This window comes from Sinocyclocheilus grahami, unplaced genomic scaffold (genome assembly GCF_001515645.1).
Source record: "Sinocyclocheilus grahami isolate Dianchi unplaced genomic scaffold, SAMN03320097.WGS_v1.1 scaffold1067.1, whole genome shotgun sequence".
In the NCBI taxonomy this organism is placed as follows: Eukaryota; Metazoa; Chordata; class Actinopteri; order Cypriniformes; family Cyprinidae; genus Sinocyclocheilus; species Sinocyclocheilus grahami.
Window position 1 is genome coordinate 148,667 of NW_015506246.1, and position 25,467 is coordinate 174,133.

The 25,467-nt window shown below is 36.6% G+C and overlaps 1 protein-coding gene across 3 annotated transcripts in view; it reads left to right on the forward strand.

Moving 5' to 3' along the window:
* The window catches only part of LOC107566287 (leucine-rich repeat and fibronectin type III domain-containing protein 1-like protein), a 184,104-nt gene that overhangs the window by 60,877 nt on the left and 97,760 nt on the right, over positions 1-25,467 (forward strand). The window contains exons 1-2 of one of the 3 annotated variants that reach the window (XM_016251684.1): positions 11,014-11,042; positions 20,663-20,808. In XM_016251684.1, coding sequence (XP_016107170.1) covers positions 20,762-20,808 — 47 coding nt within the window. In that variant the 5' untranslated portion in view covers positions 11,014-11,042; positions 20,663-20,761. Of the gene's footprint in view, positions 1-11,013; positions 11,043-18,991; positions 19,064-20,662; positions 20,809-25,467 lie in introns of those variants that run through there. The other 2 variants (XM_016251682.1, XM_016251681.1) reach the window with 2 other exon arrangements.

The window sequence follows — 25,467 nt, forward strand, 5'->3', positions numbered from 1 at the left end:
TATACTGTCTTTTTACACGTTGCGTTGCATCGCGCCGCGTAAACATAAAACCATGTCTGCATTTGTGATCGGAGAAATGACAAACAAGCGCTACTCTACACTGCTCAAAACTCACGTTTGAATCATCAGTGGCAAATCCTTTAAATATGAAAACGTACTTACAGTCTTTGAGTCAGAACAGCCGGCATTGTAGTCTACTCTCCCAGGATCAGGGAACAGTCCTCCATAAAATGTGCTGCACACATCTGAATATTTGGGTTGAAGTGTTCTGGAACAGTGTTGTAAATACAACTTAACCACTGATTTCTAGTCGTGTCCTCTTTTGGAAGACCAAACAAAGTAGTTTCACTTTCACAACGAAACACACAGCGTCTTCACGACATGACGACGGCGGCAGCAACAATAAAGTTACGCCTTCTTTCTTTGCGTGAACATTTGGGCGGTGTTATGCAAATCTTCCCACATAGTGACGTAGACATGTGGGGGCTTGTTAGAACGAGCCGTTTTAGGGGGGCGTGGACCAGTCTTAACTTTTATAAAGAATATCTCTTTGGATTTGAAACTTTAGTCTTTACAACTTCAGGGATCTTATCTATTCACGAACGGCTTGCAACACTCCAAAGAGAACTTGAACTTGAAATCGTATCATATGACCCCTTTAAGTGTTGCGAGTATCAGCCATATGTAAACATTTGAATGAACGGCTGATGAGGTTGATTTTGTACGGCACTCGAGCCCAGAGGAGCAGAAGTACAGCAGGTAAACACTAACTTACAACAGCCTCATAATCTTTGGAAAAATATTTCTGACTGTGAAATTGCCATAACTTGAGTGTTAGGAATAAGCTGTCAAGGAAACCACACAGAGCTCGTGTTTTTCATAAATATACAGTACGTTTACTCCGGCTGCGGTATCTCGCTCTGCTTGTGTGCATTGTTCACGGAAGTATGACATCCTAATCTCCACCAGGCCCTCTCTGTGTAATAAGTATCTTTAGCTCAGTGATTGCCTTCGGTGAGAGATTCAGATCAGCCGTGTCTAATGACAAACAGGTAATGCACCATTGTGTTTTAAGAGGATGACATGACTCTGCTATCTGCAGCTCTGAAAATGAGCGTTGGGAAATTAAATCAGCAGAATGACTTCAGTAAAACCTCATGAGTCACGGCAGCCGGATTTCTTCAAGGAGAATGAGATTTACTGAAATGAGTAGTGAGTAGCCAGACAAAAGAGGCAAAGAATTTCTGCAGCCTTGAGCTGCGCATATATGACAGTTCATTCGGCGGTCATATTCATATCACCACTGAGCAGCCTTTTCCATGTATATATACATATTTATATATTACTTTTATTAAACCTCTTCAGATAACACCCAGACATTATCACTGTTAAACACAGCCATAAAAAAATCCAAGCAGCATGCATTGGAAAGTAAAAACAACAACAATAAATAAATAATAAGAAATACCAAAATATATAAAAGCAAAGCAACTTATAAAAACTTAAAATTAACTTAAAGGGGATTAATCAATATGCAGTATATCAAGTAAGTTAGATAGTTTTAAGGAACTCCTTTTTCAGTTGCTGTAAAGATTGAACTAAAATTGGCTTTTTTAACTGTGTACATACAGTATATGTGTGTGTGTGTGTGTGTGTGTGTGTGTGTGTGTGTGTGTGTGTGTGTGTGTGTGACTGAAAGTGCTATCATCAACATCATATGAGCCAAAATATTTTTATGAAATATATTGAATGTTACAAAGAAGCCCTTGATTTCACACCCTGGCTTGCAACCCATTTTACTTTCTGAAATTCGACATCCAGTCAAACAGGATATTCAATGAGGAAGGAAAATGAAGGATGAACTCTCTCTCCCCCCCCCCCCCCCCCCCCCCGCGAGAGAGAAAGAGCCAGACGCTTCATCTGTCTTCCGTGATGTGACGAGTGTCGAGACATGTGACGAGTGTCGAGACAGAGGAGACTGTGGACTCGCCACCACAGTCCCTCGCGTATGAGGTGTGATTTGTGATTATGGGGGGTGATTCGCGCCAAAAATAAAATATTGTTTGGCCAGCCTAGAAACAGGACGCTCGTCCTAAAAATAATTAGACGAGCATGTTCTGAATCCAGATCACAGCCTTCACGACGGGGGCCTTCCGTTTTTCCCGATCTCCATGCTGAGTGCCAAGATCGTGGGAGAAACCGTACTCATCCCGTATTACAGCCCCACAGTCTCGAATTATTCAAAGAACATCGTGGGGCTGAATGATAAGGTATATGGGGCGATGCCAGTGGTGGAGCAGACGCTTTCGAGCTATCTCTCCCCATCCTCAGCATCGTCCCTGAAGGCCCCGAAGCTTCCCACCAGGCCCGTTAGGCTTACATCGAGTCTGGTTGGGAAAGCTTATACGGCGGTAGGTCAGGCTGATGATTGAGCGTATGGCACAGAAATCTCTGCATTAAGCATTAAAAACCTCAGTGTATTGCAATATGCTGCACTCATGGGCGTAGATACATTATGCTCTTCACAATGATAGAGACTATGCCAAATGTCAAATTAATTATAGCTGTCAGTTGTTTCATGTACTTATTTATTGTCTATTTTGATAAATTATTCATATGAATCCCTTGCATATATCAATATTATCAAATAATATTCGCCTTTTTATATTAACATCACAGCTTGCTTTTTTTTCAGTGTCTTACGCCATGAGCACCACGTTTTTAAATCAAGTTAAATTAAATAAAATGACATGTATCTGCATTTTGTTCTATTCTATTGTAATTGTCTAGCTGTTTGAATTTGATGTTATCATATACTGGAAACCATTACCCGCCAGACACTCCCAGAGAAGCCATGCGCATCCCACAGATCTCTTACACTAAAACACCTCGGCAGGTGAAAGTACTTTCCAGAGAAACTTCACCGTGCCGCACACTCTCGCTCCATCAAAGCAGAACAATTACTGTAACTAGGACAGGCTTGAGGCTGATTTGATCTCGTTTCTGCTGGAGGAATATTACTCTGTGACATCAGATGAGTATGGAAGCCCGTTCCCACCACTGAATAAAAAATAAAACACTTTTTTTCTCACAATTCTGAAATAAATTCAGAAAATTCTGAAATAAGAAACAAAGTTGAAATTCTGACTATTTTCTTAGAATTGCAACTTTAAATCTCAGAATTGCAATTCTGAGAAAAAAGTCAGAATTACGAGAAAAAAGTCAGAATTGTGAGATAGAAACTTGCAATTGTGAGAAAAAAAGTCAGAGTTGCAAGTTTATATCGCACAGTTCTTACTTTATAACTCGCAATGGTGAGTTTTTATCTTACAATTGTGAGAAAAAATGTCAGAATTGCGGGAAAATAAGTCAGAATTGATAGGTAGAACCTCACAATTCTGAGAAAAGAAGTTAGTATAGTAACTTTATATTCCGCAGTTCTTCATTTATAACTCGCAATTGTGAGTTTTTATCTTACAATTATGAGCAAAATGTCAGAATTGCGAGATAGAAACTCGCAATTGTGAAAAAAAGTCCGAATTGTGAGAAAAAAAAGTCAGAATCGCACATTTATATCGCACAATTCAGAGAAAAATGTTAGAATTGCACGTTTATATCGCACAATTCAGAGAAATTTTTTTAGAATTGCACGTTTATATCGCACAATTCAGAGAAATTTTTTTAGAATTGCACGTTTATATCGCACAATTCAGAGAAAAATGTTAGAATTGCACGTTTATATCGCACAATTGGTTTATGCTTTAAAATATGATATGCATGTTTTAGAGAAATAGACATTGTGCTTATGTGAGTTAGATTGGGTAAAGGAAAAATTTTGAAGAACCTAAAATACACAAAACACTAACTAATTAAATGAATGAATGAACAAAAACAGAAACATCAGTAAAATAGTCCATGTGGCATCAGGGGGTTCAGTCATAAGCAGCGAGAATACTTTTTCTGCGCAAAGAAAACAATAATTATTATTATTTTACTGATGTCCTTGCTACGTTTCTGTGCCTTGATCATGGTAATATCCTTGCTGTCTATGGAGGGTCAGAGAGCTCTCGGATTTCATCAAAAATATCTTAATTTGTGTTCTAAAGATAAACGAAGGTCTTACTGGTTTGAAACGACATGAGGGTGAGTAATTAATGACAGCATTTTCATTTCCGGGTGAACTATCCCTTTAAGTGTATTAAGTCACTTAAGTGGCCTTTTATTGCAATATGTACTTTTTAGATTTGAAGAACATATCAAGTGCACTTAGTTTCGCTCACATGTAAATAAGCTAAAGCACTGTCCACTGCTAGCTGACGTTATCAAATGTAAAGACTGAGCACGTTGCATATCTGAGATATAAGATGTACTTTGATTAATATTTCACAGCTGCTTGACAGCACCTGTGTTGCAGTATTAACACAAACAGTGGGCCAGCAGTGATAGGGTTAGATCAGAGCCCATCTGTCTCCTAGCAGCCTCTCTCTCTACCTGCTCTCTCAGAGTAATTGGTCCATAACCCCTCTTTTCACACATATCCCCGGCATAGCAGGATAGCAGACAACAGACATCGCTCCTCTGACACACGCATATACCCACACTCAAAAACAGACACTTCCCCTGACTAAAAATAGCAGCCGCCACAGCTCAAAGCATCATTCCAGCGAGGATTTGCCTGCAACACACTGGATGTGATGGAGTGTAAGGCAAAGCGCGTCCTCTGTTTACTCTCTCTCACGCCATATTCCTCTCCCGCCCTCATTTCCATCATTCACACTCACTTTTTCTCTCCTGTGCTACTCTCCTTCCCAATTTAGCCAACATCCCGTCTCCTGTGCATCACCTCTCTCCTCCTCTCTGTGTGTTAAAGCGCTGTTCTTGCCCTGGCCTGGACTCTGGACTCTTTAATTGGCTGCAGTCAAAGAAGTTATGAGAATTGATTAAACCTACGACTCCAGGCTCGAAATCACGCCGCCCTCTGAAACAAGGACGTTCGTAGTGTAATTGCGGGAATGTGTCATGTTTGATACACGTAAAAAATACATGCATAGAAGGGTCAGAGGCCTGCCAGCGATAAGGGTTTTATGTGTGGCATGAAGGACACCTTTCAGCCCAGTGCAGAATTAACAAGCTCCAATATAAACTGGTCGGTTTCTTGCTGGAATAAGGTGATCAGCGAGTTCAAGGTGTTTTTGTGCAGTCAGGCCTTTACTAGATTAACCACAGCCATCTACTCATCCAACTGACCAAGATGATTTATAAAGTTATTGAATACCCACTCTTTTATACTCTACATTTAAATTATTGTGATGGCAAAATTCTTGTTTAGCATTTAAAATGATTGACTTTGACTGAAATGATTGGAAATGCAAGTCTTACTTATTGGGATTAAGGATGTTCAGATAGTTTTGTTGAAAAATACAAAAAAATATGAAGAATGATCTAATCTATTTGTTTGTTTGTTTGCAGTTTAGTTTTCGCTAAGAGCTTTTGGCTATCTTAAAGAAAGTCCATAGGCTATTTTATATAAAAGTCCTACAAAAATAAAATTCAATTCAAATAAAATTCAATAAAATTCAATAAAAATAAATGAAATTCAATAAAACTGTCTGTCTGACTATCATCTATCTATCTATCTATCTATCTATCTATCTATCTATCTATCTATCTATCTATCTATCTATCTATCTATCTATCTATCTATCTATCATCTACAAAATTCTTGTTTAGCATTTAAAATGATTGACTTTGACTGAAATGATTGGAAATGCAAGTCTTACTTATTGGGATTAAGGATGTTCAGATAGTTTTGTTGAAAAATACAAAAAAATATGAAGAATGATCTAATCTATTTGTTTGTTTGTTTGCAGTTTAGTTTTCGCTAAGAGCTTTTGGCTATCTTAAAGAAAGTCCATAGGCTATTTTATATAAAAATCCTACAAAAATAAAATTCAATTCAAATAAAATTCTATAAAAATAAATGAAATTCAATAAAACTGTCTGTCTGACTATCATCTATCTATCTATCTATCTATCTATCTATCTATCTATCTATCTATCTATCTATCTATCTATCTATCTATCTATCTATCTATCTATCTATCTATCTATCTATCTATCTATCTATCTATCTATCTATCTATCTATCTATCTATCTATCTATCTATCTATCTATCTATCTATCTATCTATCTATCTATCTATCTATCTATCTATCTATCTATCTATCTATCTATCTATCTATCTATCTATCTATCTATCTATCTATCTATCTATCTATCTATCTATCTATCTATCTATCTATCTATCTGTCTGTCTGTCTGTCTGTCCGTCCGTCCGTCCGTCCATCCATCCATCCATATTTTTGTCTGGTTTCCCATTAAAATATCTTATTAAGAAGATATCTGAAAATATATCTCAATATACTATTATTATTATTATTATTATTAACTTAATTCTCAGCCCCATTTTGGTTATAAACTTTACAAATTACCTTAACTATTTTATAAAAACAAGTCTTAATAAATGAAATGAAAGATGTTCTATTGTAATTTAGCAATAGAATGGCTGTTTTATATGAAAGGACAAGTCCTTGACTTCCTGTTTTCAAATATGTCAACACAACAAAGAAAACTGCCCTCGTTTGGTCTTTAACCAGCTTGGAGAAGCTAATGACGAGCACTGAGCAGCTAAAATGACTCGTAGCTTTCCAGCGGAGTGAAAACTCAATGGTGTTTGGCTGACAATAAAAGACTGATTGAACTCCTGTTCAAAACCGCTCTCTAAGTCTCTGTTTTGGAGGTCATTCATAACAACAGAGGCCATGAGTGGATACGGCCACATGATTACAGACATTAAGCCGCTGGCACTGTAGTCAGGACCAAATAACAGTGCTAGAGGATGGAAAGATGTGGCTGCTTCAGTTAAACCCCTCATGTGTAATTAGACATTGTATAAATGATGTTGTTGTTGGTGGTGTTTTGGGTCGCTTTCATTCCAGCAAACCCCTCGCATGCATTGATGTCTGAATGCAATGATTTCAGAGAGATGATGTGAACTTTTCATACTGCTCTCCAATGGATTCTGCTGTGGTTTCTGCCTACTGTGCCAAAGACCAATTCTTTTGCCCCATGAATATTTTTCCTCTCCCATTTCCCGTTTATCTATCCATCAATCTGCTTAACTCTCTCGGCCGGAGTCTCTGGACTCAGTGTGTGATCGGCGAGGGCTGCTTTTATAGAGTTCAGGTCACACTGTGAAACGCTCTGTCCGCGGCGCCTCTGCGTTTGATGCCCGTCCTTTGTCCTCGGGCCTCGCCCATCATCTTTATGACACTGATAAAATGTGCTGTGAACATAAAGGCTCTAAAGTGGTGGAGGTGAAATCATTTTGAACTAAAAACCGGTTTGTTCTCTCTCTTCTTCTGCCTGCCGCTCAGTATTTTTCTCTTAAAATGTTTATGAAACATGCCGTTTTTCCATTGAGGAGTCATTCTGAAAATATGGAGACATACGTGTCCTTTGACAATAATGAAAATAATTAAAGAAGGCATTATGCTGTAACTTTGTTATTTGCATTTGCAAAGTGCCTGAAAAATCTCCTATGACCTACATCTGATATACATCTTCTATGACATTTACAGTTATTTATTTATTTTTGACTCATGTTTTCACTGGTTCAGCATCAATGCAACGTCTAATGAAAAGCATTATACAATAATTAATGATATGAGTAATTTAAAAAGGATGTTTGACACTTTGATTCACATCATTGAAAAAAAAAAAGTTGTGGGAAGGTGCTTCTAAAGTCAAGTTGTCCTTTATAATTACCAATAAAGTAAAGATTTTAATAAATGCCATCTCCTTTTATGCAAGAAAATTGAGCTGAACTAACTTGAATTCAATACTTTGCTTTGAAGAATAACTTAGAAATTAAAGATCATGCTGGTGCAGAATGAATGCTGTTTGATTCAGCCTAATTACTCCAGCACAATCGCATCATAATTCATGACTATTTTACGATTTGGTGAATTGGTGGAGAATTTGTGCAATTTTATACCTGAGGGTTAGATTTAAGGGTGGGCCTTTTACCTGCAATTTAAACGGTTTCAAATAACTTATAAATACAAATAACCAGTTCACAAAATACTTACCAATTTTCATGACATCTAGAAGCATGGTCCACTGGTGCACATTTTTTATTTTCCAAAAAAAATGTATTCATGTTCTTTCAAACCTGTATAAATGTATTTCTTACTGTATGTGCAGTAAGTAAATAAATATATTTTTAAAAATGCTTTTTTTGCCCAGGAAATAAAATTCAGTGATCAAAAAATAGTGGTTGACCCAATATATTGCCATGCATTCGCAAAATAAATAGCCATCTAAAGCTTAAATCTGTTTTATTTTATTTATTCCATAGAATTATTTTTCATATTATTTATTTTGAATTTAGTAAGTATTATGTAAAATAACAATAAGTTTCAGCAATTGTTATGCATGTGTTTGTACTATCTGATGTTGTATATATCAGAATATATAATGACATTGGCTAGCAATAAATCAATCAAACAAACAAACAAATACATAAAGTGTGTAGCTGTATCGGTTGACTAATAACGCAAAAAAAAAACACTGGTCTTCATTGATCTTCATTGAATAAATAAATAAACAACAATAATAATAATAATAATAATAATTTTAATAATAATAATAATAATAATAATTAAACATTGAGCCATTTTCGTTTTTTTTTTTATTTTTATTTTTTTACTTTATTATTATTGTTTTCAGGTGATCCATCCATTTAAACTCATTTGTCTGTTTTTGTCCAAGCAATAACATTCAGTCAGGTCCAAAATAGTGGTTGACAAATTCATCAGCCACCAAAAAAATCATTATCGGTTGGCCACTAGTGCAAAACAACATTGGTCTCCATTGACTGAATGGATTGGGGGATTGGGGGGGGATCAGAATCTCTACATTTCTTAATAACATTGTTACTAAGACTTCAAAATCCAGTCTTCCCCCTTTTTCTCTCTCTGTCCATCCATGCGTCCCAGTCCACCTTGCCATGGCCTCATTCGACGAGACTTTTCTTCCCCTGTCCTTTCCATTCAACCAGAAGATATTTTTTAATCAATCCTCACGTGTACATTTTCACATAGTTCATAGCAGGGATCAGGGGACGGGAACAATATCGTGTGGAGGGGCTTCACGAGCACTTAAAGTGAAAGTGTCGTGATGCAGGAGACTGGGATTCATTTCCGATGGAGTGTCCCACTTGAGATTTATGTCGGCTACTCATCCAGCATTCAAGAGTCTGCCTCTCTTTTTATTTATAAGGATTCATTATTGCTAAAACCACACATACACGTTCTGCTGTTGGATTTGCACCGATGGTCTGCCACAGGAGATTGATTTTGGGAATATGCCGGATCTTCATTGCTCCGAACATCAGAGCATTTGAAAACACACTCCGGATGAAGATCTCATCTAGATTCGTAAAATAGGAATTGGCCTAATTTTGCAATGCATGAGCCGGTTTGTGATTTTCTGAACTTTTACAGTAGTATCTGGGATCCCGTCGGGTGTTTTTCTGTCTAATGCAGTCCTACTGACAGGTGCTTTTTCATGGAGAGCATGAACAGGAAATGTCAAAAAAATTCCATCAGGCTTTCCACGAGATGTTTATTTTATGGTATAACTTTAAATGGCACAAATTGCTTTGATGATGTTCCACTTTAGTGCATTCATACTCAGATCAAAGTGTCCCAGGGTACTGCTCTTTCATTTATGATACTGATAACATAAAGAAAGCTTCAGGGCATGTTTGCAAGTGAAGGTGTGTAGTTTTCGAGGCCTCAGCTCTTCTTTTGAAGATTATAAACTTTTGGCAAATGCTCTTCAAGCGGGCAGGATCACTCCAGGAGGTCAACACGCTGGTTTATCTCCTGCTCTCTGTCATGAAATCTCTCCTAAACACCCACCGCTCTGAGCGCCCAATTGGACGGATCGCAAACTACAGGTTTGTTTCATTGAAATGCTCACAGAATCCATTCCACAACTTAGTTTTTTTTTTTAAATATTTAATCTGTTGTTTGGATGTTTGGGGGCTTTTTCAGGACCATTAAGAAAGATCTAGCCTAGATATTTTAATGTCTTGCCTGGATTATTATGTTTTACACCATATAGGCCAATTCTTGAGTCATTTACAACTCAAATGAGTTCTGGATCTCCTTGATAATTATTTTTATTATTATTTATAAAATGGTTTGTTTATTTTATCTTTTTGTTTTTAAGAGTAAAGTTAGACTTTGTTTAGAACAATTTCTTCATGTAGCTGAATATATTAAGTATAACCATTCAGTATAACCATCTGGAAATTGTATTATTTTATTTATTATTATTATTATTTTTTTTTAAAGAAATCTCTTATGCTCATCAAGGCTGCATTTATTTGATCAAAAGAAAAAAAAGTACAATTGTGAAATATTATTGCAATTTAAAATAAGTTTTCTATTTTTATATACTTTAAAATATAATTTATTATTGTGATGCAAATCTGAATATATTTTATTATATTATGATATATATATATATATATTATATAGTTTATTTTATTCAATTTTTTTATTTTTTTGGAACCTGTGATTTTTTTCAGGATTCTTTGATGAATTAAAAAAAAAAAATTCAAAATATAAATATTTTCCAACAATCCAAGCCTTATCATTTTGTATCAATTTAACACATCTTTGCTGAATAAAAGTATTATTGAAAATGTATAAAATGTATTGGCCCCAAACTTTCTAACAGTGTAGTGTGTATTGTTAGAAACAATTTATATTCTGTTTCTATAAATTCATAACTCTTCTGTGGGACTCATTGAGTTTGATCCGTTGTATTTGATTACTGCTCTCTCTCAGTAGACTTTGATTTGGCATTCGTCTGAACTCATCTGATCTCTCCGTTGGAAGTCGTATAATATCAGTTGCAGGGATCAAGCAGCAAACGCAAAAGAGCCACTGGATTCCTGACACGAACGGTACATAATTCAGCCGTCAAAATATACGAAACAAACCCAGCCTCAACACAGAGCCGCTTTCTGTTGTGTTCCTCGATTATATTCTCTCGCCTCTCTCCTTCGCTTTAATCTGTTGTCTAGGTCTTTCTATAATTTAATGCAAAATGAAAGGCCTGCTAAAGGCTCATATCAAGGAGATGGTACAAAAGATGCATCCGTACAGAAAGAGCGAGAGCAAAAGCGTGGAAGAGCTCTAATGGAAACCCTCTCCTGGAGATGAGAGTGTTTCATCTTTATACCAACTAAAGTCTGAAACACTCCGCATATGCTGCACTGTAATCGATACAAGCTTCAGTTGACAAAGAAAGCATACTGCAGATCTCTTTCTCATTTGATCAAACCACAGGTGTAACATTAATACTTGAGTTCAGTGCTGAATGATTCTGTTTACCTCTCATACGTGGAAGTTTGAGATTCCCGGTGTGTTGCACAATAGATCAGAATCGGCCAGCTGTGCAAAGACACTAGGCGGCTTGATATTTGCGTCTGTGCCAAATGAAATATTAAAACACATCATCAGATGCGTATGTGTTGCACATGATGGAAAAGCATTCTAGCATTCATTGTTTTTAATTCTAAGAGGAAAATGGTTCGTTTAGGGATTATTTTTGGGATGTTTTCATCGTTTACGTGTTTGTGTGCAGTATTAAGAGTTTCTAGGTTTTTTTGAAAGTTAAGATTGTTGTTGCATTCATTCTTACTGTGAGTGAATGAGCGTCATTAGGAGTTATTAAAAATTAAAAACATTTTTGATGCAGAGCACAAATACAAATGACTGTTTATTTGTGCATTCAATTATACATATATACAATGTTATGTTACTTGTCTGATATTAATGGTAGAGCTTTGCTAGCAATGCCAAGGTCATGTGTTTGATTGCAGAAACTCAATGTAATGCAAAGTTGCTCTGGATTAAAGCATAAATGTAAATGTATTGTGAGCTCTGTAACCCATGTATAATATATTAGTGCACTTTGTTGCATGCAGTAGTGAATTGCAGCATGCTTTTGTGAGAACCTTTGATACTTTTAACTCCATTAAAAAGAAATAAAACAAACTGTGTCAGATAGATAACCCCCCCCCCCATTCACACACACACACACACACACACTCACGTGTTTGCATTTATTTTTAAACTTTATGACCCTTTATGTGTATGTTATAATGTGGAATGAATGACCCCATAGTGCTAATATACTGTATTGATTGTACTGTTTTTTAAAGACTGTTTAAGACTTTTTTTTTTAGGTTTACTATATTTTTATTTTTATTTATATTTTTATTATTATTTAGTTTTTTACCTAATTGGAAAATATTTATAAATCTACAAATATATACTGAGAATTTAAAGCGATAGATCGTCCAAAAATGGAATGAAATTGAAAATGTGCATAATTTACTTACCCTTATGTCATTACTAACTTGAATGACTTTCTTTATTCTTTGAAACACAAAAGGTAACCAAACATTTTTGATGACAAATGACTCAAACAAACAAATAAACCAATAAATACAATTCTAAGTTCTCCAAATATTTTCTATGTGCCACAGAGGTAAGAAATTCACACAGGTTGACATAGTAAGTAATGACCAAATTAAGATTTTTGGTGTACTGTCCCTTCAAAACAAGATATTGAAAGTATGGAGTACTACTCTATTTTATAAGCTTATATATTTTACTATCCTAAATACGTGATCATTTGGTTAATTGCATTTTGATATTTGTATTAGTATTGTTTTCTCCCTCCTGTCCTGTCATTTTTGAGTTGCACCAGTTGAGAGCCGCTAATCTAGAGTGCCATTTTATTTCCAAAGAGCTCTGATAAAGAGCAAATCAGTGAGTTTGTTATGGAGCTCTCCTTGAGTTTGTTGACTTAATTACTCATTACAAGAGTGATCTCTGAGGGGAGGTTGTTGTATAAAAAGGTTTGGAGTGTTTGCATGTTTATTATAATGCGCTGTGATTTAATCAGGGCTTTGCCCACGGTCATGTGAGTTTGTGATTGTGGTCAGATGAAATATTGGGGAAGCAACTTTCAAATAACTTGTACTTTTGAAACTGTTATAGTTTGAAACAGCAGTTGCTCTCGATGTCCTTCACTCTCAGATTTCTTTCCCTCATCTATCGCTCTCTCCTCCTCCCCCTCTCGCTTCATTTGTCTCTCTCAGGGGTTGCTGCTGCTTCAGTGTCTCAGGTCACAAAGCCTGCGACCCGCTGCCCGACTCTGGCCTTATTTGCATGTGAACCGTATCACAGCCAAAGCGAGTACTGTTGTTATTCCAATCCAACGTTCAGTTCGTTGAGGATTTGCCCTTACAAGTGATAGAAAAGCAGGGGAAAATGGCTGACATCACAGATAAGGGGTCTTTCCAGCACATTTACATGTCCATTATGATAATAACCTCATTAGCTGCAGATGAACGTCCAGAGGATTCAGATGGCATCGTATGAACTGGACCACTGAGAATAGTGTATAGTCAGATTCCTGACTCTCGGCATACAGTCTAATCACAAGAACCAGGTTTATATATAATATATTATACTGCAATAATACACCTTTGTGTGTTAGTCTTCATGAACGGTTGGATAACATGGTAGTAACACTATTTTATATGTTTTTGAAAGACTCTTCTTCTGACCAAGGCTTCATTTATTTGATCAAAAATACAATAAAAACAGCAATATTGTAAAATATTATTAACATTTAAAATAACAGTTTTCTATGTGAATATATGTTCAAATGTAATTAATTTCTGTGATCAAAACTGAATTTTCATCATCATTACTCCAGTCTCCAGTGGAAACATGATCTTCAGAAATCGTTCTGATTATAAGCTGATTAGCTTCTTAAGAAACATTTCTGATTATTATGACTCTTAAAAATAATTGTGTTGCTACATATTTTTGTGGAAACAGCAATACGTTTTATTCTTCTTGATAAAAATGTATTGTATAGTAAATATATATTTTACTTTGATAAATAGAAAGTTCAAAAGAACAGCATTTACTTGAAATATACATATTTTGTAACATTGTAAATGTCTTTACTGTCACTTTTGATCATTTTAAAGTGTCCTAAATAAAAGCATTAAAAAACTAAATACTGATCTTTATCAGTACTGATTAAAATACTGAATTACTTTTGAATGGTATTATATAGGGCAAATGTTTGTAGTCTTTGTGACCTGAATTTATGTCCAAAATACTGATTATTCAACTGATTTTACTCGCTATTATGTCTCAAACAAACATTTTTTTTTTCAGATCTATCACATTCTTTATTTTAACTTAAATATTGCTTCTTAAAATCATAATCCCAGCAAACACACAGTGAAACGCTGTTGTTTGATACCAGCTAACAACATTTTTGAGATGATTCTTTTCTTTTTAGATTCTTTCTGCCAACTCTGTTTATGGAAGTCCATGTGGTAATTTTGCAAATGAGTAATGTACATGTTGTGGTCTGGCCGCTAAAAGGTTACATAAAGATGACTCCAAACAGGGTATAAATAAACTTTTCTATTAAAGGACAATATGTGACCTCTGGAATTGTTTTCCAGTGGCATTTATTGCCTTCGTTATGGCAATTATTAGGGATGCGCCGATACCGATACGGTTTGGGAGCCAAATGTGAAAAAGCTTTACCTCCTTTAGTGGACTTTGCTATCCTAGGTACTACCAAAAGTCCAGAGTTTTGCGACCTTAGGGAGCGTGATGGATTGTAGCGTGGTAGAAGACTAGTTAGGTACACAGGAGCCTTATAGGCAAGTAATAATATTTTGTAACTGATACAGAACTTAACAGGTAGCCAGTGCAGAGACTGTAAAATTGGGGTAATATGATCATATTTTCTTGACCTGGTAAGGACTCTAGGACAACTAGCTAGCAGTGCGTTACAATAATCCAGTCTAGAGGTCATGAATGCATGAACTAGCTTTTCTGCATCAGAAACAGGTATCATGTTTCGTAACTTGGCAATGTTTCTAAGATGGAAGAATGCCGTTTTTGTAACATGGGAAATATGATTTTCAAAAGACAAGTTGCTATCTAATATAACACCCAGATTTTTGACTGTAGAGGAAGTAACACTACATCCGTCTTGTTGCAAATTGATTGTTTTTCGGTCCAATAAGTGATATTTCTGTCTTATCCGAATTTATTAGGATAACATTTTTGGTCATCCAATCTTTTACATTTTTAACACACTCTGTTAGCTTAGATACTTTAGAAGTTTAATCTGGTCTTGTTGAGATATATAGTTGAATATCATCAGCATAACAGTGGAAACTAATCCCGTATTTTCTAATAATATTACCAAGGGGCAACATGTATATTGAAAATAGCAGAGGACCTAGGACAGATCCTTGTGGCACTCCATACTTTACTGGTGATAATTGAGATGAGTACTGGAAAAACTGGTATCGGAGCATCCCTAGCAATTATTGTAATTACCTTATTATCTAATTACTTTACTAACTGTTGTATTTTATGCCAAATACTTAAATGTAATCAGTTTCTTCAAACAGTCAGAATACTATAGACTGTTGCCAATTAAATTGTATCAACTTCTACGAAAGCCATTATTACACTGCAAAGGTGGAACAGAGGCTCTGACATGGCATTTATGTTTATTTACAAATACATTTACATAGTAAATTGCCTGCATGGAGTATATAAATAGTTATAAAGTATATACCCATGGTGAATACATTATATACAGAAAGTGAGTAAAAAACATTCCCTGTCACTGTAGTGGTTCATGACCATCAAACTCTGGTTATAATCACTGAAGCTGTCTACACTGCTAAATGCGTCTCTTAATTACATTGTATCTGTATTTTATTGTTTATAATGAGACATTTTGTAAGAGTGCAGAATTCATCATTTTAAGCTGTAAACGCGAGCTTTGAAACAGACTCGGTTTTCAGCAGTGACTAAACTAAACGCCTCTGATTGGCCATTGCATTCATAAGCTCAACAGAAATGTGTGTGATTGGTTATAATGCTCAACGCAATCTACACTTTGTATGTCTTTTCACTTTTTTGGGGTCACTTTTTTTGAGTATGATGAAAGGACAGTTTAGAGTTGGCAGGAAGCAAAGTGGGAGAGAGAAAGGGGGTGGGATCAGGAAAGGTCCTCAAACCAGAATTCGAACTCGGGACGCCTGTAACACAACGGCACTGTATGACCTTCATTTTCACACTTAACTTTAATCATGACAGCCGTAATGAATTTAGTTTCATTTTACAGTAGACGTTTTTGCAGTATCTCCAATGTGGCAGGCATTTTTGATCTCTGTGATAGTAATTTTAAGCTGAGTCTTTGGCCATTTCAAAAAAACGTCTAAAGACACATCTTTTTCGCCAGCACCTGACGAACTAATACTAGCACTTACCTATTCTATTCTATTCTATTAAAAAAACTAGTTATGTGTACTGTGCTAGACTAACTGAGACTTGTCACAGCACTTGTATACTGTTGCTCTCTCGTTTGTCTGATTGCTTCACTGTGGATAAAAGCGTCTGCTAAATGATTAAATGTAAATGTAAAAATAAAACCTCTTGCCTCAGATGCTCTTTGTGGACATTCACTCTTTATAGATATGTACCTGCATCAGCATTCCATCATAGGTAAAAGCACTGTCATAAAGAAATGTAAATATCCTGTCCTTGTGTATTATGTTATATAAACCACAGGGGAATGCTTGAGAAGTTAGATCGCTAACAACATGGAGATCTGACGCATGCTTGTTGTAAAAGTGTCGACAGCAGGCCTGTTTGGCACGGAGGAGTGCACTGATGCCGATCGCGCCTCGCGTAAACTCGCCTTCCTTCGCTCAGGTTACCAGATTGGACTTATTTGGACGAGCGTTTCGCTTTTATCGGAATGGAAAGATTTTACACGAAGCGATTCCTTGATGTCATGCCTGAGAAGTTAAGCAATGTCGTGGACAAGTGTGTATGTGCGCGCATATGCTAGTGTGTATGTGGACGTATTGCGGAGCGGTGTCACTTCTCAGCTCAGTAGCTGCGTCTGATGAAAGTTTGGCATTTTCTTAGATGTGACTCATTTGCAATCTGCAGATGTAATGATGGGAAAGAAAACCAGGGATGTTTGAAGGAAATAAGAAAAAGATTATTTGTTGAAATGACTAGAAAAGCAACTAGTCGTATACCCGAACCACTTCGTGTTTTACTTTTGTTTTAAATACTCACTTTTGAACAGTATCTTGTTTAATTAACTCAGTATAACAGTCTAAGCTTGTAGTGTGTCCTTGAAAAATGGCATGTTCTGGTCATTACTTTTATGCCATACTTTTATGATACTTTAAATAACTCTGTACACATTAGACAATTGAATATAAGCCTACAAGAGAGCTTTTCTGCATTTTTATTCAAAGGTCAGGAAGTCAAATGCTGATAGATATGGCAAATGAAGTGATTTCTGAAGGTTTCTCGTCTCCGCAGCTCCAATCCCTGAGGTGCTCAAAGGGGATTTTGCTTCAGCTTTTGAATTTCAAGGCTTACACAATTGCAGTCAAGCAGTGCATATTTGCCAATGTGACCCAACATTTCCCATTGGCTTTAATGAAAGCATATTTCCTTGGGAAAAAAAGAATAATAACACCTCAGTAGGGAATATTCAAATGCACAACATTTTCCTTCACTGCCTATCACATATTTCTCTGATGTAACATCTAAACGTTTGCTCTGCCTTTGGACAGACTGTACCTTACTATCTTTGAATTGCTTTTTTACTAATGCGTGAAGACTAACGGTTGTTCTTATCTGTGTTATAACTGTATTTATTGTAGAAGTCGTTATGCACGTTGATTTGGTTGCGTAGAGCACAGAACATTTTAACCCTTAAATTTGCAGCAACATAAATACCTCGGAAAATATATTTGTTTCTAATTTGATGCAATGCAGTGTAAGATTTCAGATAGGACTGCACAATAATCAAATAAGCATTACAATTTTTGCAACCATGATACCTATTCATGAAAAGTGATTCTACGTTTTTATGTATTTTTTTAAACCAGACTCATTAGAGCCTGTGGCAGCATTTCTGCAAAATAATATGATTATGTTTCTTGCATGTTTACTGACACTATCAAAGTGAAAAAGCACTAAAATCAAGCTAATTTTTATTCATGAATAGGTAATCATGGTTGCAAAAATTGTAATGCTTATTAACAGATGAATGTGACTTTGGCAATGTTTTATTACGTTGATTGTTGTATGTTTTGAGGCAGATTGGAAATTAAATGGTGAATGTCGCTAAAAGGTTTATCATGTTTGAAAATAATGTAGCATCTATACTAAACCTAACTGATGGGGTTAACAAAAGCAAACATGAGATAAAAACACATTTGCTGAAGCAGCCATGCCATTTTATTTTGCTTATACAAGTCTTTAAACTCTTTTATCATGACTCGTGTTTCACAGGACTCACTTCGCAATGCAAGAGTAATGCTGTACCAGGTGTGCTAACAAGCAAGTTTACTATGCTAGAAAAGCCGTACATATGGAGCTGGTTATGTGATGCAAACATCAAAATGTATTACTTTACAAATTGTGCACTATGTTAAAAAGTGTTTCGAGCTCATAACTTAGTATTGTGCAAGGAACCAGACAAAAATAACCCTTTAATAACTAATTATCTGCCCTGTAATCATAGTTTGTGTGAAAAAGTGTTCATTTAGACTGAACTGGAAACTGCAGTCAGTTGTATATATATAGTTTTGGGAGTTTTGCAGAAAGGTTGTGTAATTTTGATGATGTTGAGCTTTGTAACCAATCAAAGCCACGTCAGTCATGCACATGCATGTAATGGCCAATCGGAGGCATTTAAAACGTCTATATTTACCATGAATAATAACAGCTGGTCCTTAGCGAGTTATAAACAATCTGATCTGTGTTTCATATTTCATTTCGGTCTGCGATGGCACGTGAAGAACCAAAGCTAAATGAACTGTTGGTAATTTGGAATTCTTTTGGATTTGTTACGTGTCGTGGCGCTCGCTTGCAGTGCAATCGGTGTAACAGCCAATATAGCGAAGTGTAAATTAGATATTTATCTGCAGTAGAGACAGCTATGTTGATTTTAAGGGGTGCATTTGCGAGTCCAGGACTCGGTGAACTCACGCTGAACTGCAGGGCTCAAACTGTGTAAACTTACAGTGACAGCTTCAGTGATTTTAATGGCTGGGAGTGCGCTAGTATTGTCACGTTGCTCACTTTCTGGGCATAATTGGGAATGTGTTTTTATGCTGCTCAGAGGGCCAATGTGAAGGTACTGTTTAAACGCTGTCTTGACATACTTTTGTTTAATTAGAGCTATCAAACGATAAAAAATGGTAATCGGATTAATTAAACGATATGGCGATTGATTAATCAAATTAATTACAAAAAATCGCATATGTCAATATTTGTGGCTGAACCCCCCACAATTAAAGACTATTCAAGGACATTAGTCTGCATTATTGAGGCAGAATCATTAAATAGGCAATGCAAACACAGTGTTATATTCTGTGTGATTGAAATTATGCCCATCACTGACCTGCAGCAGGTAGATTTGGTGGCTGTGAAATGTTATTACAAATTAAAATAGCTATTTTCTATTTGAATATATTTAAAAATGTAATTTATTCTTTGTGATGCAAAGCTGAATTTTCAGCATCATTATACCAGTCTGCAGTGGCACGTGATACTTCAGAAATCATTTCTTTTATAACATTCTAAATGTTTATTGTCAATTTAATGCGTCCTTTCTGAATAAAAGTATTAAATTGTTTCAAAGCAATGAATTAATGAATAAATAAAATCTGCAGATGAATGTCTTTGCATTTCAGAGAGGGGCCTTCATTAATGACATTAATTCTGGAATGTTTTATTTTTAATACATAATTAATAACACTAAATTAACATGTTACATTTGCAGCCCTAATTTATATGCAAATTCTGTCATGTGAATGTAAGAGTGATTACAGTATCAAGAGGATTAATTGACAATTACGATTTCTGTCACGATCATGCAGCTTTAGCTTTTAACGTTTTATGTATTTCAAACATTCTTTTGTAATTACACTCATTTTTACCAGTTCACCTAGTACATATCTATTTATTGTAGAAAACCGTGGAGCTTCACTCTCTGTTTGTGTCGTTTCATCATAATGAATGGTAATTTAGTCTCTCCTGAACATGGTAACTTCACCATTAGCACCAACGTATGCCAATTACACAGCTAGAACATACAGCGGCCAACATAAAAATTACCACTCTGTAATTCAGGACCACTTTGATTCTAAAGCCGAAGAAAGCCTGTCATTTATCTCACACTTTTGTCTCTTCAACTCTCGAGAGCTGATGAATGAAGAACAATCACCATTTCTCAACACTGGGCTCCACTCAGCAATAAGACAGAGCGTCTGTGCGCTCAGTCAGTGTTTTTGTCTTGAATATAATCAATTACTTTTAGCTGTGTAAATATAAGAGAACGCGATACACTGCTCAACTGCTTTGACAGTCATTTTGTCTTCATCTATATTGGTTCTCACTCCCTCTCTTTTTCCCACAGACAGATTGGTGTATCGTAGCCAATGACTCAATGACTGCCGTGGAGCTCCTGTATCTGGCTCAGTAGCGTGGAGTCGTCACACCCTGAAGAGAGGAGAAAATGGACAGGCTGAAGGACTTGAGAATGCTGGCTCAGCCTCTCAGAAGGTCAGTGAAGTCCTGTGGTGATGCCACACTGACATTCAGTCTTATTTACAGATCTGAAACTAGACAGGCCTCTCGATGTTTGCACTTTACCCGTGAGGGAAAGCAATGGCAAATTTAGCTGCAGGCAGCAATTATGCAGCCAAGCCCCAATGGCACACACCAATTGTACGTTGGAGCAGATTTGACTCGTCATACGACTCCCTTTGGTTACATAGTATAAATTTGTTCAAGGAATATAAGTAGATTTACCAGTATTTATATCTTTATAGCATTTGGCATCATTCATGGGGCAATCAGGACATTTTGGCAAAGATTTGTGTTAATATGCACAGATGATGTTGCAAGATAGTAACTGACACCATGATTGGCATCTTTGGAACTCAGGAACTTTGTTCTTAAAAAAAAAAAAACAATAAGGTAATTTTATGAGGTTTGGCCTGAAGATGATCTAGTAGGCAGCGTTAGTGACGACTGAACCTGATTGATCAAAATAATACTTACATTTCTTAGTCCGATTATCAAACCACAAAGGCTGTGATTTTTCCCACGTATTTAGCTGCACTAAGGCCATGTCCACACGTACATGGGTATTTTTATAAACTGAGTTTTTCCTTCTTCCGTTTAAAAAAAATCTCCATCCACATGAAAACGCAAACTGTCAAGAGCATGCCAAACCAACAGGTGGCGATATTATCTCAACCATAAAGCCATGTTGGCCAATCAGAAGCCTGAAAAAGTTTCCAGTAGGTGGAGATAACAGCGCAGGCTCCGACGTCACAAGCCAAAACTCCGGTTTCGCTGTCTACGCGATAACACTGCAACCAGAGTTTCTGAAAATCGGCACCCTGGCAGGCGTTTTCAAAAATGTTCGGTTTCAGTGACCTGGTGCTGCGTTTGCGTGTGGACAAATGGCCTAACCGCGTAGAAAAATCTGCGGTTTTAAAAATAACCACGTTCGTGTGGACAGGGCATACGATTGGACAAATGTTGTAGGAGGAGTAGCAGCAGAAAACAGTATGCAAATTTGTCTAGAATGTGTACAAGGATAGAAGGAGCGCTTCTGTACTTGACCCTTAATACACACTATATGACCAAATATGCACTACTGTGCAAAAGATTAAGGCCATTAAATATTTTCATCAATAAAAGTGGAAAAAAAATAGTGTGTCAGTAGGAAATATCAGTTTAATTTGCAGGTAGGTTTCTTGGTTTCTTAAGGAGACATTGCCGCAGTTCTTCTGGATTTAAAGGAATCAAAAGGAATGTTTGGAAATGTAAACGGATATTCGGATATTTCACTACAGCAAAATAAATTACTATAACATACTAATGGCCAAAGCCTTTTGCACAGTAGTGTACGTGGACACCTGAACACTGAACACTACACCTACATGAGCTTGTTGAGCTTCTCAATGCAAAACCATCTGCTTTAACAGCTTCCACTCTTCTGGAAAGACTTTCCACTAGATCACGGCTGTGGAGATTTTCTCAATTCAGATATAAAGCATCCGTGAGGTCGGCGTGATGTTGAGCGTTGGGCTCTGACTCACAGCCGGCGCTCAGATTCATCGTGAAGCTTCTCAGTGGGGTTTCAGTCTGGCTTTATGCAGGCCAGTCAAGCTCTTCTAACCTAGACTCAACAAACCATTTCTTTATGCTCCTCGCTTTGTGCACCGGTGCGCTATCATGCTGGAAACAGTCTCAGTTCTACAAAAAATCCTTTGTCTGCTGAGGTTTCATGGCTGTTCGTTTGATTCTAAGCAGCCATTTTTAATCAGTGTAACCGAGTTAGCCAAACTTGTTAATTAGAAGGTGTCCACTTACTTTTGGCCATGTAGTCAAGGATTCAATACAGCTAAAAATGAGCTAGAAAACTAAATTCATGCAGTGCAGCCCAGAATCTCACGCATCCACAGATGTATTCTGCACAGCTATTGTCTGAAATTATTGTACAAGTCTGGTCTCTGTTGGCCATTTCGCTGGTCTTGTTCTTGTGAGTTTAGTCTTGGTGGGAGGGGAGGATTTTAAGAGCGCTAAATGGCCGTACCGCAGGGAAGCCTGCGACCCTTTGACTCTCCAGCGTGTCTGCGGTGGCTCGAATCGATTCGACGGTGACAGCGAGAGAACCCATGCCGTCTGCATTTGGATTCCCTAGAGATCCTCCTTCACAAAGGGACACTGATCCTGAACCCTGGAAGTGAGATGATTCTTGAGAAGTGTAAATGTATCCGGACTTTTGTGTAGATGAGCTTCAGATCAGCTCGGAGTAAGAAACAGATGTTCGGTGCACAGAGTTCAGCCTCTTTTTCAGTATTTGTAAAGCGAATCAGTGAAAATTGAATGTGTTTTTGCTGATGCGGAATAAATGTTTTCACAGCCTTATAATCAAAACGATGGGGTTATGACTGAAGCCCCATCTCTTTATCAATGGAAAATCATTCTGTTTGCCGGGAGACACATTTGTGTGTGTTTTGTAAGCAAACGCCCAGGCAGATGTTCTGCTGAATATGTCCAGTTCAAAGTCTCATTTGTTTTTGTTTTATGTCAACCCATCATTTAGAGAACATCTGGACTCTTCTGATCAACATGTGAGATTCTGTTTGTGATTTAGACACATTCTCTATGTATTCTAATTGATAAACACCTAAAATCATATATCCATATATCCATAAATTATTTACCTTTTTACATTTTAATTAATTAATTAATTTATTTACTTACTTAGTAATTTAATATATTTTATATTTAATTTTTAAATGTGAAATATAATTGCAATTTAAAAGAACTGTTTTTCATTTGAATATAATAAAATAAAAATAAATTGATTGCTGCGATCAAAGCTGTATTTTCAGCATCATTACGCCAGTCTTCAGTGTCACATGATCTTCAGAAATCATTCTAATATGCCGATTTGCTGCTCAGGAAACATTTATGATTATTATCAATGCTGAAAACAGCTATGCTGCTTCATATTTTTTGTGAAAACTGTGATATATTTTATTTTCCAGTATTCTTTGATTAGTAGAAAGTTCAAAAGAACAGCATAGATAGAAATATAAATATTTTGTTACATTATAACACCAGAGTATACTGGAGCTGTCACATGTAATCAGCACAGTAAGTCTTTAAAGACTATAATATAAATTGGCCCATATCAGTCTTATGTTGTGTTTTTACACACTGTGTTCAGCTGCATTAGAGATGCGTGTTTGGGCTGTAAGAGGCAGTTCTGGACGAGACTCATGGTGGCAGGAGGATGCTAACGCTTCGGTCAGTCGGGCTGATGGCATTTGGCAGCTCTGTCTGTGGCTGGATGCCCTCATTGATGAGCAGCAGGTGCTTCAGGGCGTCCAGTGGTGCCAGCTGTGTGCAGGAGAGCGAGGATGGGAACAGGCACCGTCGAGGCGCAGCGGTCATTAGGAATTGGACAAACAAAGATAAATGCAGTCGGATTGGATCCTAATGAAATCCCGTCGTGCTCTCATTGTGATGGCCCGTGCATATGCATTTCCGTCTCTGCCTCTTCTAGCAGCATCTCTCCATTTCCATCCTCTCTTTTACCTCCGCCATTGGCAACAGACTCCATTTACATCGGCTTATTGCGACCTTCCACCTCAGCTCCCGCTCTATTGGTCTCTCTCTCACCCTGTTTTGAAATTAATTTATGCAGTTGCGAGGAAAGTTGGGGATCAAGCCGGCAGGGCAGCCTCAGTTACTGAGCAAGAAGGCTAATTCAATGAATCAGCCGTTAGTGTCTGGGAAAGCAAGATAGCCTCTGTGTGTCTTCAGGGCTTCTAGACAGAGACCACAGTCATTCTTTTCATGCATGCAGCACCATGAAGACTGCACCTAATGGCTGTAGTTTGGTTCGTTGAGTGATATAATTATAGCTTTGGTGATTAAAAACCGAGCACGTGTTCACAGAGTTTCTCTAGTCTCATAATGCCTTCATAAAATCGCTCGTTTTGTTTTTTCCTCCGCTCTACATATTGCATAATAAAAATGATGCATGCTAGGAATGGGGATTTCACATTGTTGGGTTTATGATGGATGCTTTATCACTGACAACAGTGACCGCTTGGGTTTTTTTCAGTGAGGAAAATAAAAACAAAACATAAATAACAATAAAGTGTGTTTTGCAGCCGTAGTCTGTTATGTGTTTGTCTCACAGCACTTTTTGGTGTTCACAGCATCACGTTTAGTGAACATTCAAAATCAAGAGAATTGCAACAACAGTTAAATCTTTGAAATATTTTTTTATCCACTGTGAGGTTTTTACTCTATTTTTAATATGTGAAGCATGTGTTGTGGAATTGTACGTGAAAGTAATAAAGAAATGGTAAAGTACTACTACTAATACTAATACATTCTACGTTTTGGGATTAAAATCTTTAAAGTAAGAGTTTGAGGATTTATTTAGTCAATATAACAAAATAAAAATATGAATCTGATATTGTACTAACAGGAGCTTGTTTGTTTGTTTTTCTTTATGTGTTAGTTGCAGTCCTTCCCATACAAACAAACAAACAAACATAAATAAATAAATAGATAGATAGATAGATAGATAGATAGATAGATAGATAGATAGATAGATAGATAGATAGATAGATAGATAGATAGATAGATAGATAGATAGATAGATAGATAGATAGATAGATA